General features: G+C 46.2%; 1 protein-coding gene across 1 annotated transcript in view; it reads right to left on the bottom strand.

Annotated features, from left to right (window-relative positions):
• LOC116818308 (coagulation factor XIII B chain) overlaps nucleotides 1-19,487 on the bottom strand; it is a 39,398-nt gene extending 19,911 nt beyond the window's left edge. The window contains exons 1-5 of the mRNA XM_032769099.1: nucleotides 19,418-19,487; nucleotides 11,408-11,608; nucleotides 9,098-9,283; nucleotides 6,485-6,661; nucleotides 4,896-5,072 (exon numbers count right to left, since the gene is read on the bottom strand). Of these exons, the coding sequence (XP_032624990.1) occupies nucleotides 4,896-5,072; nucleotides 6,485-6,661; nucleotides 9,098-9,283; nucleotides 11,408-11,608; nucleotides 19,418-19,487 (811 nt within the window). The remainder of the gene's footprint in view (nucleotides 1-4,895; nucleotides 5,073-6,484; nucleotides 6,662-9,097; nucleotides 9,284-11,407; nucleotides 11,609-19,417) is intronic.
• Nucleotides 19,488-20,232: the final 745 nt, after the last annotated feature.

Genomic DNA, 20,232 nt, shown 5'->3' with positions numbered 1-20,232 from the left:
ATAGATCCTGTCTAACTTGTTTTGGGTTTCTTGGTTTTTTGAAATGAGATTACAGGTTTGGTTGACAAAGAGAATAGTGTTGACGCAATATACAGTTAGCCTTCTGTAAGGTGTTTGACTTGGTAACACACATAAAAACTAGGATGATATAAAATTAGCATGGCACCCATTAAACGGATTAAAAATTAATCAGGATTGTAAACAGGGAGATGCACTTGCTCTGTGACGACTCCCTGTTTAAATTATCACACTTGTACTACAGGTGGTGCAGGTAACAATTCTTATAGTAAAGGTTGTCTGACACTTTCCATTAGAAGACGCTGTTTTCCAATTGCTTATAAAACAGTCAAATTTTAACCATTAAGGGTGAAGTTTCCCATCTTGGGTGTCTGCCTCAAGCTGACTTTTGTGGTGGTGGTATTAAATGATTCAGCTAGATGGTGCAGCAGTTTTCCACTACAAGACTGGGGGAAAATATGTTGTTTTGACCATTATAAAATTTCATTTTTACAACTCTTATTGATAAGCTCCAGAGCCTCCACTTTTCGGAGAATGGACTTTACATTTGGCTATGGGAAATACTGAATTAAGTGATAAAATTTTTGCCATCTCTCTGAAAAAAGACGGTTACTCACCTTTGTAACTGTTGTTCTTCGAGATGTGCTGCTCATATCCATTCCAATTAGGTGTGCACGCTTGTCGGAAGATTTTTACCCTAGCAACACTGCGTGGGTCAGCTGAGTCGCCCCGTGGAGTGGCACCACTATAGCGCTGGATATATACCCCTGCTGACCCAACGGCCCTTCAGTTCCTTCTTGCCGGCTACTCCGACAATGGGGAAGGAGGGCAGGTTTGGAATGGATATGAGCAACACATCTCGAAGAACAACAGTTACAAAGATGAGTAACTGTCTTTTCTTCTTCGAGTGCTTGCTCATATCAATTCCAATTAGGTGATTCCCAAGCCTTACCTAGACGGCGAGGTCGGAAAGGATAGTTACCTGTTCCAGAACTGGCGTTCTTCGAGATGTGTTGCTCATGTCTATTCCACAGTAGGTGTGCGTGCTCGCCACGTGCACCAGTGCCGGAAGTTTTTCCCTCAGCACTACCCGTAGGGGGGAGCGCTGCTGCAACCCCTGGAGTGGTGCCGCTATAGTACACTATAAGGAGAGCCACGTGCTCCCCCCACCCTCAGTTCCTTCTTGCCAGACCAACTCCAACAGCAAGGAAGGAGGACGGGCTGTAGAATAGACATAAGCAACACATCTTGAAGAACGTCAGTTACGGAACAGGTAACTGTCCTTTCTTCAAGTGCTTGCTCATGTGTATTCCACAGTAGGTGATTACAAGCTGTGTCTGATGGAGGTGGGTAGGAGTTCACAGATTCCCTGGCTAGAGCACAGCCCTATCGAAAACAGTGTCACCCCTGGTGTGAGAGATGATCACATAGTGCGATATGAAGGTGTGTACTGAGGACCAGATAGCGGATGTCCTACAGATGTCCTGGATGGGGACATGGGCCACAAAGGCAGCCGACGAGGCCCGAGTCCTTGTCGAGTGAGTCCTTACAATAGGTGGTGCAGGAACCCCTGCTAGGTTGTAGCACGTGTGGATGCATGATGTAATCCACCGGGAAAGCTTCTGGGTAGAGATCAGTTGGCCCTTCATGCGCTTGGCCAAAGAAACAAAGAGTTGTGAAGACCTGCAGAACCTGGCTTAGTCTGATCCAGATAAAAGGGCAGAGCCTTGCACACATCAAGCATATGGAGGCAGCGCTCTTCATTAGAGGTATGCAGCTTAGGGCAGAGGACAGGTAGGAAGATGTTTGGCTCATGTGAAAGATGGAGAACACCTTGGGGAGGATTGCAGAGTATGGGCAGAGCTGAACCTTGTCTTTGTGAAAGACAGTGTAACGGGGGGGTCACAGGTCAGGGCCCTGAGCTCTGAGACCCTCTGGGCTGACATGATGGCCACAAGGAAGGCTACCTTCCAGAAAAGGTGAGACCACGAGCATGTGGCCAGGAGTTGGAACGGGGGCCCCGTAAGGCGGAATAGCACCAAATTTAGATCCCACTGAGGGATAGGGGTCCTAACATAAGGGAAGGACCAATCTAGCCCCTTGAGGAAACACCTGGTCATGGCATGGGAGAAAACAGAGCAGCCCTGGACCAACGGATGGAATGCCAAAATAGCTGCCAGGTGCACCCTGACAAAGGAAGGGGCCAGGTCTTGAGTTCTAAGGTGAAGCAGGTACTCAAGGATAAGTTGGAGTAGGACAGACTTTGGGGAAAAATCCCGCTCGCCCACCCACCTGGAGAATCTGGGCTACTTTGCCAGGTAGGTTTGGAGCGTGAATGGCCTCCTACTTTTGAGGAGGACACGCCTGACCCGCTTCAAACACGCTCTCTCCTCCATCGGTGTTTGCCAGAGGGCATTGGAGATGTTGGCCACCCCCTCATGGAGTAGGAGGGCCACTCTGCCCAGTGCTGAGGATGAGAGCACGTTAAACAATGAGTCTGAGGGTCCCTCCATCTCCTTAGCTTGCAGATGGAGACTGGATGCTACTCGCTTTAGCAGCTCCTGATGAGCCCTGAAGTCCTCCTGCGGTACGGAAGGGGCAAAACTGCAATCTTGTCATCTGGTACGGGAGAGGGGGCCAGTACAGGGGTCTGCATGTCAGCTGGTGCCATAGGGTCCACCCCTTTATCGGAATCCTTGTGCGGTTCTGAGGAACTGTGACCTGCCGATTTATCCCTCGGAGGTGTGGATAGCACAACTGACGGAGACTCCGATGCTTCCACTATCGACCAAGGGCCTTGCTGGGCATGCACAGGGGGCCAGGGGGTCCACTGGCACCACTGGTTCTGCCTTGGGAGGCCCTGTGATTGGCTCTGGTGTGGCATCAGTGGCACCAGTTGGTTGGGTTCGCCTGGCTGGAGCATACGGCGCTGTGTGGGGGTCAAGGTCTGGGTCACTAACCACCTGTAGGTGCTGTGTGAGTGGTATGCGCGCTGGTAGCAAGCATGGCGTCTACCATGGCACTGGGACTCCGACATCAAGGAATGGTGCCGCCTCGAGCTGCTACTCCTTGAGACACTTCGACGCCTGGATCCACGATGACATAGAGCTGGCGATCCCTGCCAGGAGTCATGGGCACAGTGCCTCAACGCGCAAGAGCTGGAGCGTGACCGGTGACAGCATCCATGATGGGAGCAGGAGCATCTACGGTGTCGGCGCCTGTCCCGCCGATACTCTGTACTGTGTGTGGAGCGGTGCCTAGAACTGCACTCCAATGGCACCCTACCAGACAACCTGGAGGGTGATAGGAGTGGATGCTGGGAGCTGTGTTCTGACAGGACACTGGGCAACTAGCAGTCCCAAGAACGGTCTCCTGACCGGGATCTGTGGCAGGTTGGTGTGGGCTTTCAAGATCCCAGTGGCGGTTTGCCTCTAGAGCAGGGTCTGGGTGCCAGGCACCTGCAGGGTCATAATATCTTTGGCCACCTGCAGGACCTCCAGTGTCGAAGGTATGTAGACTTCAGTAGGAGAGGTCTGAATTGACACAACCAGGCTGCTCTGCTTGACCTGAGTCGGAGCTCTAGAGCCCAGGGGGGAACCGGGGCTGCCCAACATGGGTCTAGCCTCCCCCGTGCCTTGTCTTTACGCTTCTGAGATGACAAAGCCTTCCTCTGCTTTTTCGATGGGGAGCAGTGCCGGCCATCGGAAGGTGCCAGGGGATCGCCACACGCTGAAGACAAAGTACCCAGTGCCGATTCCGCTTAGCGCATCAGGGTAGGAGCCAGTACCAACTCCATGAAAAGGGCCTGAAGTCTAAAGTCTCTCTCTTTTTTCATCCTGAGTTTGAAGGACCTACAGATTTTACAGAGGTTGCTGATATGGGATTTGCCCACGCAGCAGAGACAGTCAGTGTGCAGGTCGCTCCTGGGCATCGAACACCTGCAAGACTCACACGATTTAAACGCTGGGGCCCAGGGCATGCCCCGGCCCAAAGAATAACTAAATTAGAACTTTTATGAACTGATACAGGTACTACTGAACAACAAACGAGATTTGAGATGAGGTGCAGCAAAGCTGGAGTAAGTTGTTCCAACGCACAGTCACTGGTGGCAAGAAGGAACAGAGTGGGGAGAGCGCGTGGATTCCCTTATGGCGCCACTCCAGGGGTTGCAGCAGCACTCCCCCTGCAGGTACTCCTGAGGGAAAAACTTCTGGCACCAGTGCACATGGCAAGCACGCACACCTACTGTGGAATACACTTGAGCAATCACTTGAAGAAGAATGTGTCAGTCTTTGAAAACTGCAGTTAGTACACAGTAAGTAGAAGTTTAGAATTAGGCAGCAAATTTTCTAAAGAATACATCTGCTCGGAGCATGTGCCATCCTCTCACCTATCCTACTGCATGTGACATTCCCACATAGTAACTAAGCATGCTCCATCCTAGGCTGCAAGGACTAAGCAGCACCTTCCTTGAAATTGCTGCTCCAGGCCACTATGGCTTACAGAAACCAGGAGGAGGAAGAGACTGTTTCTGTGCTTTCAGTGCTCCTTCTGCTGACACCCAGGCAGTGTGCAGCCTGATTCAAATGCAGAGGGATAAAGAACTGGGAGGGGGAGCTGAGGGGGAAAGGGAAGGAGGCAGGTACAAGGGCTGGAGCTTGGTGGTGGAGGGTGGAATAGTATGTGAGCATGTAATTAAAGACTTTTGATGCATATGCATGAGAAGGTTGAATTAAGGTTGAACAGGCAGCCTTAATTCTGAAATTTGCTAACATTTGAGGGCTTCACTTTGAAACTTCAGTGTTTTTTTAATGTATATTTTAAATGTAATAACAAGGATGATGTAGGGGCAGGAAGAGATACACAGAGAGAGTTACCTTCACATATTGGAGGCTTTGGATACCATCCAAAGTCATAACACTGAATTAAATCAGATCCATTCAAAGTGTAATTTTTTTGACACAAAAATTGAACCACATCTCCTTCCTCATAGCTTTCCTTCTTGGGATAGAAATTCCCGTGTTCTATCTCACTTAACAAGGAGCACGTTACTTCTAGAAAAGAAAAACACACACTGGATAAAACAGATTTAAAACAACTCTATCAGAATAAATCCATTAAATGTTTGGAAGCTTTTCTCCCATAAAAGAAACAAAGGCTGCAGGATTAAAGAATACCAAACTTTGGAAGATTCAGGTTAAGTTATTCTAGATGTACGCAGAGTCAGAATGAGCTCTACCCTGACACCTGGTGGTGAGCTGTGGAAAAGGACTTCTGGGGCTGATCTCATTTGCATGGGCACACCCAACCTGCCTAGCATGATGGACTGCTTGCCCAAATGGTCACTTCGGCTGCTGTGGAATCCCCAGTCTCTTTGTTATTGGGACAGGAGTAATAAAATGTTGTTATCTTGGCTATGTGAATCAAGAATAGTAGAACTGTACTTGACATTTTATGATGAAGGGACTCACCTTCAACCAAGCAGCTCTCGCTAGGCAAGGGACATGGGTTCCAAAGCCCAGTGAATTGAGAGGGGCTGGGGACAGGTATGTGTACTTGGCAGTGTAGGCTCTAAACACCACTTTGACTGTTCCTTTCTCCATGGTGTAATAATAGAGCTACTTTTGACTCATTTAGGAGTCTTGTTAGGTGTCGCAGAGCTGAAATCACTGATTCCTAGGTCTACTTTGAGGTAGTGGTTCTGAGTATGCCAGCACTGAGATCCCTACACCCAAACAGCTGAAATCACTGCAAGCTGTGTTAAGTAGGCAGGGGCTGAAGACAAGTTGGTGAGTGGCTAGCAGAGAGGTACAGCTGGTGGTGAAGACTGCAGCAGAACCCCATGGAGAGGTGTGGCAATCAGTCATCAACATGAGCAGTGGAGCATATAAGATGCCCCCATACTGCCCCTCCCCCCGGCAACTTCCAACAAGGCTGGAAGGTAAATTCTGCAGATGAACTTCTGAACTCTGGAGTCTGCACTGACCAAAGATAGAAACTGTGAGTGCAGTGACTGTTGGGTTGCTGGACTTAAGATCCTGAGGAGAAAAGGACACTGCTAAACTTACTTGGGGATGGGTCTTTTGCTCATCATTTGTGTTATGAATCTTGTCTGTGGTTTCAGAGTAGCAGCCATGTTAGTCTGTATCAGCAAAAAGAACAGGAGTACTTGTGGCACCTTAGAGACTAACAAATTTATTTGAGCATAAGCTTTCGTGGGCTACAGCCCACTTCCCTGCTTTATTAAAAGGCTTTTGATACACTCAGACTCCGTGCTTGTGAGAGGGGAAGTATTGCCTCCTAGAGGCGCCCAGGGGATGTGGTATGTAATTGTCCCAGGTCACTGGGTGGGAGCTTGAGCCAGTTTTGCCTTGTGTTATTGAAAGGGAATCCCTAGATACCGAACCTGGCTCTTGTTGCTGCCATCTCTGATGGGCATAAGGGTTACATAAAGATAACAACATACTAGTGCAGTTTGGAGTAAGGGACCATCCATATGTGCGACAGACTGCCTTTTCAATAGTGTTTCCTCCTCTGGTGTGGTATCCCTCATCACATTCATACATCAGTGTTTCATTCAGTTTGAGGATCCGCTGGGTTGTGGAGTAGTGGCCATGATGCAAGTCTGGTACTAAGCATCTCTCTTAAAAAAAAAAAAGAAAAGAAAAAAAAAAAAGTACATTCATTTTGGGGCTTACTTCACTTCAATTACATGACATAGGATTTTTCTCACTATGTCTTCATTAAAGTCTTATGTTTTTAGTAGACTGTTCAAATCTGATACAAAGCTTTGCAATTAATTTGTAAATAGCTGGGGCACCAGTTATTCAAGTCCTCTGATATACATTTATTAACAAAGTTTGGAGGGAAATGGATTAATTTGCACCAGATGCACAGCCATGTTAACTATACTGATTCAAATAAATATATTTAGACACAAACATGTTTGTTTCAGTAGTTCTGACTCTGCAGTTTCCCAGCTTTATATATACTTACACTGTCTCTCACTGATGTGTGAGCGAGCGTATGAGCTTTAAGCAGTTATCTTCTTCCTATAGCACCCTGCCTAACAGGCAAAAATTTTAACTGTAACTCACAGGCATAAACCAACATTCACACACAGCAGTAAGTGTAACGCATGTGACAACAAGATTTAGATTATACTAGTAGGGTGGTCATAAAAATCCTGCACTCTTCAAAATGGAAATAGCAAGAGAAATGGAACCCTCCCTTCTGAGTCCACCCTTTACCAGAGAGAATCAAGGCCCAAAGAGTTCTCTTCAGGCATGCCTGCTGTTTCTCTAGGGTAGAGTAACCAGCCAGGGACCAGAGAAAAATATATTTTGAACTACGAATACAACTCGATAGATATACCTTACAAATAACTGTAGTGCTTCTCTGTATTTTTACCATTCAGTGAGTGTTTATGAATTGCAAATAGATTGACCCTAAATGAACAAAATGTACTACTCACCAAATATTGTTCAGCCAGCTCTAGTTTTTAGCATGTGCTACTTCTAATTATACTTTGTTGTATTGTGCAATGGGACTATCTTACAAGCCACAGGAAAGCAAAGGATGGCCACACCCAGAAGTTTTTATATTTGACACAGTGAGCCAAAGTCTGCATGGACGTGCAGAAGATGGAAATCAATGCAATTCTACCACATTTTCTACTTTTAAAATGGAAATTTACTTAACTGTCAACATTTGTAGCCCATAGAGATAGCTTGCCTTTACTATATTCACTGCCTTGCCGTTATTATATTCAGTAAGAATACGAGGAACCTACAGGCTTATATCCTGCAAGACACTGGCTTCAGCAGTTAGCATGAGGCTTGAGGGCTATGAACTTTGGCATAGATAAATGCCCCAAAACTAACCCCTAAGTTTTGGGGAACTGGAAGAGCGTAAAGGGGAATTTTGTCCATAATGACATCAGCCAGCCATAGAAGCATGAGCTAACATCAGCGTTTGGAAAGTTATGGAAGGAACATCCAACCACAAGAGTGTGATAGCAATGAATTAAAGTATAGGATAATGAGTTGAAATCATTAATATACTAACCTATAGAAGGACACCTCAACACTAGTAGATTGCGAAAGTACGAATAAGGAAGAGGGGAAATACGTCTACTGAATATGCATTAGACGTACGGCATTGGCATAACGTATTATAAAAGTTGTATCCCAACCTGTGGGCAGTAGGGGAGAGACATGTAAAAATGATGGCCACTTGTGAAGATGAGGAAGGTGATGATGATGAGGAAGATAATTGCTAGCATTTCAGGTTGTTCTGCAAGGGATAGTGTGAGTATGGAAGTTCAGGTGTACTTTCTGTGTTATCTCTATCTACTTTCTTGAGTTACAGTGTGTGTGTGTGTGAGACTGTCCTGAAGGTATTAATACATTATTTGCAAACACAGAAGAGTTCTTATAGCACGAGTGTTGCCACTGTGCCCATCAAGGTTCCTAGTTACACAGTAATTTTAATAATATTGGTCCTGATCTTGGGACAAGACCCTGTTAACTCTCTAAGTGATAACTGGGAACGCTAAAGTAATCAATATAATTAATACACAATCTATAGGTCAGTCTACACATTTAAGTTTAATTATTCACTAATACTAACTTACAATGTAAAAAAGTGTGGCAATGTGATAGCAACAGAGATTATCACCCACTGTCATTCAATGCTATGGCGTTTGTATAGTAGCTCCCCTTCTGAAGTTAATATCCCAACAGTGGAAAGACACAGAAGTATTAAATGTAAAACAGTATTTATACTATCCCTAACCTCATTAGAAAATGTGTAAGATTTCAATCATCTACCCATTTGGCCCATCTTCCTGTATACCTTTAATGCAGGCTTAACTTTATGCATGTGATATAAGTAGTCCCAATGGGGACTATTGTCATCTAATGCAAACTGATGTTGTCCCATTGATTTCAACCAGTTGAAAATTTGCCCCAGTGAGTTTAAAAGCTGCCCTAACACAGGGAGACTCTAGCTATAACAGTATCATATAGCAGCAAAGATATAAAGAAAGTCAGTTATAAAGAAGAATGTAAATTCATACCAAATTTTTTAGCACAGCTTGGGTGAGAAGACCATCCTTCTGGAAGACATTGCACTGTTTCATCAGGATTACTTCCTGGAGTTTGATAGCCGGAAGCACATCTGTACAACAATTGTTCCCATATTTTGTAGGCCAGTTTTGTATCAGAGAAGATGCCATTTTCCAAGAGAGGTTTGCTACATTTTTCTACATGAAAAGAAGTAGGTTGATTAGAAAGAGACAACTGACAGAGTATCATGCTTCTCTATAACTTTAGTATATATTTACATGGGGATTTGTCTGCTTCCTATATTTGCTTACAGTGAGCAGATAATAAGCCCAACGATTTTTTTATCTGCTTACCCTCCTGACATACTAACAAAAAAACCCAATATCAAATAGGTATTTTAAATGTTGAAATTAGAAAGATAATAAAGTCGCCTAGTTTAGTGAATCTGGACAGTGGTGGGGTTCACACAATCTTCTTTCTTGACAGTCTTGACTATTTTCTTTATTGCTACTGAAGCTGCAGTGCACACAATCAGTCCTGAACTGATGGAGGCAGTCCTGAGAGTTGGAGAAATTGCCCAACTTTGAAGCTATAAGACCCTCTCCCAGTGAGTAAAATAGGAGCACTTGCAAAGACATAGTGAGAGTTCTCTCCTAGTAGCAATTAAAGGTCACCAGGAAGAGAACTGATGATCATCAGCAGATCATAAACAGATGAGAGCAAGAGAGAGTTCAGTGTTTTGGTGATTTCACTGTCTACATGCCAGATGTGCCCTCTATTTTTAAAAATTTTACTTTAAGAGGTACAGATGTTCTCCCTACTCCTCTATAACCTCAGAACTTGATATTACTGTTTGTAACTATGGAACCTGACATTATTTCACTCAGCTGTTTTGCATGTCCAGCCACTGCTAGCTGTAAACCAAATACCATATAGCTAGAAATAATCTTAGGGCTTTGGGAGGCAAGGCCAAACAGCTGTATGTTTGCAGTTTCTGCTAATGAGAATGGGAGGATGGGACAGAGAGTTAATGTACCATATGAATGGAAGGAATGTTTGGACAAGCAGCCTTGATTTTAAGTGCCCCTATGTATACATGTTATTGTTATGACTAGAGATACACAGAATGCTTTGTTAAAAGATAAATGAGTAGGTTGCTTAAATTAGGAGAATTGGTGACCCACTGGGGTTACTATGGTGACCCACTAAAAGTCGCTATGAGTTATGTACTTTGTTTAATTTAGCTATAAAAGATTAGGCAAAAGGATACACTTTGGAGCAATCCAAGGAAGCTTTTCTTTGGACAAGAAGCTGGCACCTAAACTCCCTAGTAGCTGGATGGAAGGACAGCGCACGGAATTCTGGTTGTTGATTACTCATAACCATCTCAGACTTTGAGTAAATATAAATGTTTGGGATGCTCTGAATCTACTGCTACAACACTTGTGTGTGCATGTGAAACCTAATAAAAAGGTAGTTTTAGGTTAAAGCATTCTTGTTTGTACCAATCATTTATCAGATAGAGGAGCTGTCCCCCCCCATTGATTTATTCTTGACACCTACTGCTTTGGGTTCTGAAAACCTGGGTAATACTCTAAATACTCTCTGGGATGCTATTACTGTCTGAGGAAGCAGCCAACCAGCAACCTGCAGGCAAATCCTACTGATACCAAAGTGCAGCTTTCACTTTGTTTAACTCCTGCTGATGAGCCAGAAAATTTCTGTATTAAGGGAAGGGCTTCCACCTGTAAGAGGCAAAATTACTGAAGATGCGGGGAGGCAAAGTGAACTAAAATTTGACTGAAATTGGTCATTTTCTCATCATGGAGGATGGAAGGGGAATCCAGTACCACTTGAATAAAAACAATAATGAAAAACACAAAGGCTGAAAATAAATAGGGATGTTCGGAACATAAGAACAGCCATACTGGATCAGAACAAAAAGATCCTTCTAGGTCAGTATCCCATCTTCCAACAATGGCCAATTCCAGGTGCTTCAGAACGTTAATCAGAACAGGTAATCAAGTGATCTATCCCCATGGCCCATTCCCAGTTTCTGGCAAACAGAGGCTAGGGACACCATCCCTGCCCATCCTAGCTAAGAGCCCCTGATGAACCTATCCCCCATGAATTTATCTGATTTCACAAAAAGGCAATATTCCTGGTTTTGGTACCAATTTTCAGAGAGAAAGAGGTAAAGTGACAATATCCAATTCCACTTCCTAATTTTTCCCTAAGTTATGGTTTCATTACTACACCCTCTTGGTGAAATCCATTACAATGTCCACAGGAAACAAAAAAGGCCAATGAAAGTGACTTACTATAACACTTTGGTGCTGGTGACCATCCTGTTGCTGTGCATGTTATCCTTGCATCTTGACTCCCAGACTCAGTTGTATAGCCAGCCGCGCAGGTATAAGAAAGCTTTTTCTCTTTACTCATTGGAAAATAATAACTTTTAAAACTATAATAATACTGGGCTATCTTCCCATTTTCTATGAGTGGCAAATCACAAGGCTTATCTACAAAAGATTTAATTATGTTTTGTTCATTACAAATTTCTCCCATGCATAACAGTGCTTTCTGGATTAATTTAAAATTAATTGGCTTAGCTGAATTCTGTATAGATACCTAGGGTTCACACGAAGTCCAATTCTGCAACTATTTACCCTTTCAGCTTATACTTGACTTGCCTAGTTGTTAATGAATAATTATACTGAAAATCAAAGACATTTCTTTTCACTTTGTCCTATACGACAATAAATGGGCAGATTTAGTGAAACTAAAGGTAATATATTTAGCAAGGAGGTGTCAAACTTATGGCCTAAGGGATGGATTCAGCCAACTTGATCTATTTATGTTGCATGCTAGACACGTTCAGATGTCTAGAACCTCAGTTTCCATCTAAAAAGAGTTTCTAGGCGTCATGGTTGCAATAAATCTAACATTTCAGTGTCAACATAACTAATTTTATTGCTGATAATTTTGGCAGATGAAATGGGGAAGATGTGTCAAGGAAGCCCACAGCAATGTGGGAATTGAAAGTTTCTGCAAAGAAATAAATGCACAGGGAAGAATGGAAGAGTAAAAAAAAAAAAAAAAAGAGGTTAGGGAAAAGAAGTGACAAAAGAGGGCCAAAACAGCAGCGGCTATAAAAGGGAGCATGTTTTCCTACTGAGTAGTGTTGAATGTGACATGATGATAATACTTAGGTATTTAGATACTAAAGTTTAGGCCAGATACTCTCCAGGCACTGGTTGTAAACTTGCCGCAGTGGTCTCAAACTCAATTTACCTTAGGCCTAGTGCCAGTCCTCAAATCCTCCCAGCGGGCCAATAATATTACTCAAGCCACCCAGAACCCGGCCTCCAAAACTCCAGCCCCCAGATCTCCAACCCCCACCTGCCTAAGGCTCTGGGGGGACGTTTGGGTAGGGGAGGAGGTCTGGGGTAGGGGATTGGGGTGCAGGCTCTGGGAGGGAGTTTGGGTGCAGAAGGGGTGAGAGGATGGGCTCTGGGAGGTTTGGGTGGGGGAGGGCATCTGGGGTACAGGCTCTGGGATGGAGTTTGGGTGCTGGGTGCAGGCTCTGGGATGGGGCAGGGAGTGGGTGTGTAGAAGGGGTGGGGTTTCAGGCTCTGGGAGATTGGGGGCTGTGGGGAGGGGTGCAGTGCTCTGGGAGGGAGGTTGGGGGCGGGAGGGGGTATTGTGGGGGAAAGAATGGGGGTGGGCAGACTCTGGGAGAGGATTGGGGATGCAGCATTTACCTGGGGCTCCAAGGCAGGGTGGACTGAGGGGACCTTGTGCGCTGCTGTCTCCAGGAACTGCCCCCGCAGCTTCCCATTGGCTCCAGGGGCGCTTGGGGCAGGGGCAGCGCGCAGAGACACAGCCCTGCCCTGCCTTGGGGTCGCAAGGAGGGGCTGGTAGACACATGGAGCGAGCAGACAGAAACTGCTCAGCTCCGCTGCACTGCCAGTGGTTGGCAGGGCCCTGGGCCAGTGTAAGTCGCCCAGGGGACACGCATGGTGGGAGGGGGAGAGCAGCACCCAGGGCAGCAGGCGGGGCCAAAGGATAGACCCAGTCCCAAAATTGCTGGAGCCCCGTTAGCCACATTGCGGAGGTTCTCAGACCTCAGATGGCCCAGGGGACGGGAGTTTGAGACACCTAGCCTAAGGGCTTGTCTACACTGGCAAGTTTTTTCAATGAAACTAATGTCAACAAGGAAAAAAAAAATTGACAAAAGCAAAGTTGCCAAAGTGTGCGTACAATTCCTCCCTCTGTTGACAGATCATGTCCACATTCCAGGCACCTTTGTCAACAGTGAGAACAATGGACTGTGGGTATGTATCCCACAGTGCCTGGCGACACCATCCATTGGTAAGTGTTGTGGGAATGCGGAAACGGAGAGTGGCACATACTGAGATGAGCAAAATGTACCATCATGAACCTCTTTGTGTCCCACCCCTCCAAAGGTATCTGGCTTTCTTTCATGCCATTTTTTCAATTGTCATTTTTCTGTAGTGCGCACCAGTATCTGCAGTGCAAGAGGCTGGATCCTGCACTTCTCTTCTGTGCAATGTTAGCTGTCGTGAGGACATCATGCATGGCAGCAGTTACTAGCAGTTACTCGCAAAGTTAGCAGAGAATGAATCGCAGGCACCCAAGTGTGATATAGACTGCAGCAACTTATCAGTGCTTTGTGCATTCACAGAGAAGCTGCATATGGTAGAGCATCGCTTTTGGGCTAGGAAAACAAGCACTGATTGGTGGGATCGCATTGTCATCGTGCAGGTGTGGGTTGACGACCAGTGGGTACAGAAAAGACACAGTTACCTTTTCAGTAACGTGCTCTTCGAGATGTGTTGCTCATGTCTATTCCACAATAGGTGTGAGTGCTCGCAATGTGCACTAGTGCCAGAAGTTTTTCCCCTAGCAGTATCCATAGAGGAGTGCCCCCAGCGACCCCTGGAGTGGCGCATCCATGGTGCAGTATAAGGGGCGCTGCGCGATTCCCCCACCCTCAGTTCCTTCTTGCCAGACAACTCCGATAGAGGGGAAGGAGGGCGGGATGTGGAATAGACATGAGCAACACATCTCGAAGAACACTAGTTATGGAAAAGGTAACTGTCTTTTCTTCTTCGAGTGATTGCTCATGTGCACTCCAGAATAGGAGACTCCAAGCTATATCTGTTGGAGGTGGGTAGGAGTTCACAGATTCTCAGGATGGAGCACAGGCTTGCCAAACCCGGCAGCCTCCCTGGTTTGGGAGATGATCATATAATACGAGGTGAAAATGTGAACTGACGACCACATAGCAGCCCTACAAATGTCCTGGACGGGGACATGGGCCACCCTTCGGAGCAGAATCGGGGACAGGGACAGTTCTGTCGAGGCATGGACAGGTCCACCTGGGGAGTTCCCCACACTCAGAAAACTCTGTGCACCACCTCTCGGTGGAGAGACAACTCGTCCTGAGAGGAGAATTTCCTGCTCAACTGATCTGCCTGAATTCCGGGCACCTGATAGGTGGTAGGCAAGTAGGCAGATGTCATGGGCTAAACAAAAGTCCCACAGCATGAGGGCTTCATAGCAGAGGATTGGGCCCCGTCTTGCCTGTTGATGTAAAACATTGAGGCCGTGTCGTCCGTGAGAACCCTGACCACCCGGCCCTTCAGGTGCGAGTGGAAGGCCATGCATGCCTGCTGTACCAGCCTGAGTTCCTTGATATTTGTGTGGAGGGTCACCTCCTGAGTGGACCACAGACCCTGGGTTTGGATGTTATCCACATGGGCCCCCCATCCCAGGTCCGACGCATCAGACACCAGTTCCAGTGACAGGACCCTGCCCCTCAACAAGACTCCATGGAGCATGTTTCTTGGGGAGGACCACCACTGAAGGGAGATGAGCACTGGCTCGGGCACTGTGAGGACTTTGTCCATCCTGTCCCTGGCCTGGAAGAACTCTGACGCCAACCAGAGCTGGAGGGGCCTAATCCTGAATCTTGCGTTACGGACTACATGCACGCCCACATGTGACCTAAGACCTGGCGGCATACTGTGGCTGTTGTCATCAGAAACTTTGTGACCGTGTCGATTAGCCCCTTCAGGATCTTGAACATGTCCGGTGGGAGGGAGGCTCTGACTGACAAGGCACCCAGGACTGCCCCGATAAACTCTGTGCATTGTACCGGGACTAATGTGGACTTGGTGGTGTTTACCAACAGGCCGAAAGTGGTGCACGTGGACAGAAGGAGCGCCATGTGATCCCGTACCTGACATCGGAAGCTGCCCTTGACCAACCAGTTGTCCGAGTAGGGGAAGATCTGGACCGCCCGGCACCTGAAGTAGGCCACCACCATCGACATACATTTTGTGAATATGCTGTATAGTGGACAGGCCAAATGGGAGGACCATAAATTGGTAGTGTTCCTGCCCCACCGTGAAACGGAGGAAGCATCTGTGCCCCTCGAATATATGAATATGGAAGTATGTGTCCTGCAGATCGAGGCCGGCATATCAGTCCCTGGAATCCAGGGAAAGGATTATGTAGGCCAGAGAGACCATGCAGAACTTGAGCTTTACCAAGCTTTACTAATGGTTCAGGCGTCGCAGGTCGAGATTGGGCCTGAGCCTTCCTTTGGCCTTCGGGATAAAGAAATAATGGGAGTAGTACCCCTTGCGTTTGAACTCCCCCAGCACCACTTCCACTACTCCTAGGCCCAGAAGCAGCCCCACCTCCTGCTCAAGTAGAGTCTCATGAGAGGGGTCCCCCAGGAGGGACAGGGGCGAAGGGTGGTTGGGCAGGGTGGAAGTAATCTGTAGGGTGTAGCCCCAAAAGATGGTGTTAATGACCCATCGGTCTGAGGTCAGCCACCACTCCAGGAGGAAAGCATACAACCGATTGGAGAAGGGAAGCTTTATTAGGGGTGGAACCCTGACGAGAACTGGCAGGGTGACCTAGGGTGTCCTGTCAAAACCACATTTTCCCTGCCTGCTTGCCCTTGGAGGACCCAGGCTGGGAGACAGGCCGAGACTGCCTCTGCGGGCATTTCTTATAGTCCCGCAACTTTTTAAAAGCGGGATCATATTTAGAATGGATAGCCTGGCCAGGAGCCTGCTGCAGCTTAAACTAAGGTTTAGCTGGAGCCGGAACACAGATACCCAGAGTCTGAAGCGTCGTGTGGGAGTCTTTCAGGCCATGTAGTTTTATATCCATTTGTTCCACAAACAGTTTTGCCATCAAATAGGTGCTGCAAAGAGATCTGTGCCTCACTGGACAGCACAGAAAGCAGGAGCCACGAAGCCCTTCTCATGGACACTGCAGAGGCCATGGAGCATGTGGTCTTGTCCGCCGCATCCGACACTAACTGCAGGGTTGCCCTGGCAGCTGCTGTATCCTCCTCTACCAGCGCTTTGAACTCCTTCCCGTCATGCTCCTAAAGGGACTCCTCAAACTTGGGCAGAGACACCCACAGGTCGAACTCTTACTGGCCCTGACAGGCGGATCCGTGACAGCGACTGGCCGGTGATTAACACCTGGGGCTGCAGGAGCGGTGATGTGGTAAGGTCCTGGAGCAGGACGACGAATGGGAACAGCATTGACATTCGTGTCGCGAAGGGGTAGAATAGCCCCTCCAAGATAAGGGGGCTTGGGCATTGTCTACTTCGGTCCCGTCAGTGTTTGCTCCTCGAGGTGGAGCGGTGCCTGGAGTCTTGGTCAGATGGAACCCAGCCAGAGAATCTGGTGGGAGTCGATGACGACCCAAATGGACTACACAGGGTACGGTCGCTGAGTGGCAAACGGTGTCGGGAGCATTCTCTTGACTGATACTGTGTCAGGGGTGACTGCAGAGATCCCAGTGGCGGCTTGCTTCTGGAGCATGGGGCCAACATTGGCGGTGCTCCTGGTACCGGCATGAACATGACGTCCTGGGCCGCCTGCAGGACCTCCGGCATTGGAGGGCATCCAGACATCCAGGGAAGCCTGCTAAGACTGGGCCAGGCTACTCTACTCTACTTAAGTTGAAGGCCTAGAGCCCAACGGGGATCAAGGACTGCCCAACATGGGTCTAGTCTCTGCCTCAGATTTACTCTGGTGCCGCAGCAGAAAAGGCCTCTTCTTAGCCTTTTTGCTGTGCCCTGTGGACATGGAGCAGTGTCAACTAGTAGATGGCACGGGGGGCGGGGGTTTGCCATGCACCAACATCTCGGTGCCTGGTGCCGACTTGGAGTGGCACGCCAGAGTTGGGGTCAACACCGACTCCATGAGGATAGCCCAGAGCCTAATGTCTCTCTCTCACTTGGTCTGAGGCTTGCAAATCTTACAGCGATCTCTAAGATGAGTTTCACCCAAACAGCATAGACAGTCCACGTGAGGATCACTCACTAACATCGAGCACCTACAAGTGTCGCATGACTTAAAATCCGGGGCACGGGGCACGCCCCGGCCCAGGTGCACTAGCTAAACTAAACTAAATTAGTAATAGATTACTAACTACAGGTCACATACACTGAATGAACAAGAGGCTGGGGACAAGCTACAGCAAAGCTGGAGCAGAGCAGTTCCGAAGCACCTTCACTAGCGGCAAGAAGGAACTGAGGGTGGCACCCCTTACACCACAGCATGGAGGCGCCACTCCAGGGGTTGCTAGGGGTGCTCCCTTACAGGTACTCCTAGGGGAAAAACTTCTGACACCAGTGTACGTGGCGAGCATGCACCCATTGTGGAATAAACATGAGCAATCACTCAAAGAACTTCAGGATGCGTAAAGCAACCTTTATGGAGCTATGTGCTGAGCTGGCCCCTGAGCTGCGGCGCAAGGACATCAGATTGAGAGCTGCCCTTCCCATAGAGGAGTGTGTTGCAATCGCTGTGTGGAAGCTGGTGAATCCAGACTGCTACCAGTTAGTCCCAAATCAATTTAGAGTAGGAAAGTCCACTGTTGGGGCTATAGTAAGTGAGATTTAAAAATCCCAGGGCTTGCAAGCGGGAGGGGTGGATTGGCTGCAGGACAACGGAGTTCAAACTGCTGACCAGAGCGACAGCAGGGGAAATGTGGGATACTTTCTGGTAGCCGATAAAAATCGGGAAAAGAAAAAACCTGTAGTGTCTACACTGGCTGTTTGTCAACAATAAAGGGAGGGGAAAAGACAAGAGTCGCTTACTGGGGTGGACGTTTGTCGTCACCAAAACTAGGGTTTTTCCCCCCAAAAAAGTGACCTTGCAGTGTGTACACTGCCAGTTTTTGGCAACAAAACTTGTCACAGTTAAGGCTTACATCAGTGGGAAAATTGCTGGGGACTGGAGAACTGAATTCTAAATTAAATTATATTCCAGCCCATGGGCTATCACTTAACATGGAATGTGGCCATCTGCCCAAAGCAAGTTTGGCACCCCTGCATTTCTTTCTGTTAGAACAAAGGAAAGTAACTACTACTACTAGTAAACAATTATTGACATCATCAGGCTTGATTAATGACTTATTGAATTAACATATTGCTCTACTAAACAAACTTGAAATTCCTGCATTCCTAATTTCTTTAAACAGGCCTAACAAGAGAAGGTAAAAGGGCACCTTAATTCAAGGAGGTCCTACCTAGAGAGCGGAGAGCAGTCTGTAAATTGGTCTGCACTCTGGAAGCTACATGGCAGGAATTTATAGACTTGACAGGATGTAATTTGCTTACAGTGGAAAAACTAAAAATATAGACAAGAGTAGATTGGTCCAGTTAGAAGTGACTGAGCCTGCAGAAAAAAATAAAAGATAAGGGAGGTGGATACCAGTGACTTGTCATATTATCTATTAATGGAAATAGTTAAAAATTTTGACTTCTAAAAAATAAGGGTGAAGAGTAGTATCCCATGCTGGAGAAACCAGAGCATCATCTTAGGTTATTAGCAATAGGCTAGTATTTGATTTCCTAGTTCTCTTTTACTTTTATAAGTCTGTGTACCATTGCAATTTATATGATTTGTATACAAATAAAATCGAACTAAAGTCTGTTTCTGTAACTGCTGCAGAATGAGCTCAAAGGAAGTGGTTCCAGAAATAATAAAATGGGATGTTCATGTTAGCGTCTGAACCTTTTCCCAGAGGTGCTATAGCTGTGTCAATTTCAAGGTTCAACATAGCAACAGCTCACTCTTCATAGCAAATGTTCAATCAAAAATATTATAAATATAAACCCCACTAGCAAAAATATATCCCCATTAAGAATAAAACCATTTATCAAATTAAAGCAACTGCATAAAGCACTTTCCTAAGAGCAATATGTAAACTATATTCTAGATTATCATATTCTTTTCTAAATAAATGAATGCCTCAGTACTTTTACCTTCTGCCGAGGTTTCTCCTGAATCAACCAAAATTATGAGAAAAATCCAGCTTTTAAATGCTATATTCATTGTCTCTAACAATAGTTTTCACTATTCTGTGAACACTACTGGCAAACTCAGCATTTCTTTTGAAAACTCAGTTAATTATTTGCAAAAAGGTATTTGGACTATGTTTTGTAACACACAAAAAGGGTATTTCAAAGCACTCACTGATTTTTATTCCTTAAACAGAATGACTAGACCTGAGCAGCTCTATTTCAATTAAGAAGCTCAATAATAGTGAGGCATAATGAGAAAAATGCTGAAAATGATAGCTGCTTTCACTATAAAATAATGAACTTTGGCAAATGGTAAAAAAGATTAATAGGAAACCAGTAGCCATAAATTCTCGGAATTTTCAGGCCCCATGGTTTAAAGGCCATTTTGCTGTTATCAATGTATTTACTTTGGTTGATAGCTTGTCTAGTTTTCTCTTCTATTTCCATCCTTAACTGGCTACATTCTACTAGTTTGTTTGCACTGAAAGCTGGTAGGTCTAAAGAGAAAAAACGGTCATTGCCTTTGTGTGCTAGACAAACAAAACTTTGCTGCATGATCAGACTGTTTTATGAATGCTCCGGCTTTAATGGACAGGATAATCCCATCTTTTGGTTTAACAAGTTCCAGTTGAAGGCACATTCATATTCTGACCTATATGCACGTTCTCTTAGAAATTCTAAGCAAAGACACAACTGGTAAACTAATCTAAAGACATAGTTTCTGAAATACTAGAATAATTGCTACCAGTTGATTCAATAATATGCTGCAAATATTT

This window comes from Chelonoidis abingdonii, chromosome 7, assembly GCF_003597395.2.
Source record: "Chelonoidis abingdonii isolate Lonesome George chromosome 7, CheloAbing_2.0, whole genome shotgun sequence".
Lineage (NCBI taxonomy): Eukaryota > Metazoa > Chordata > Testudines > Testudinidae > Chelonoidis > Chelonoidis abingdonii.
Note: the sequence above shows the minus strand (reverse complement) of the source record. Positions and strands in the feature narration are given on the sequence as shown.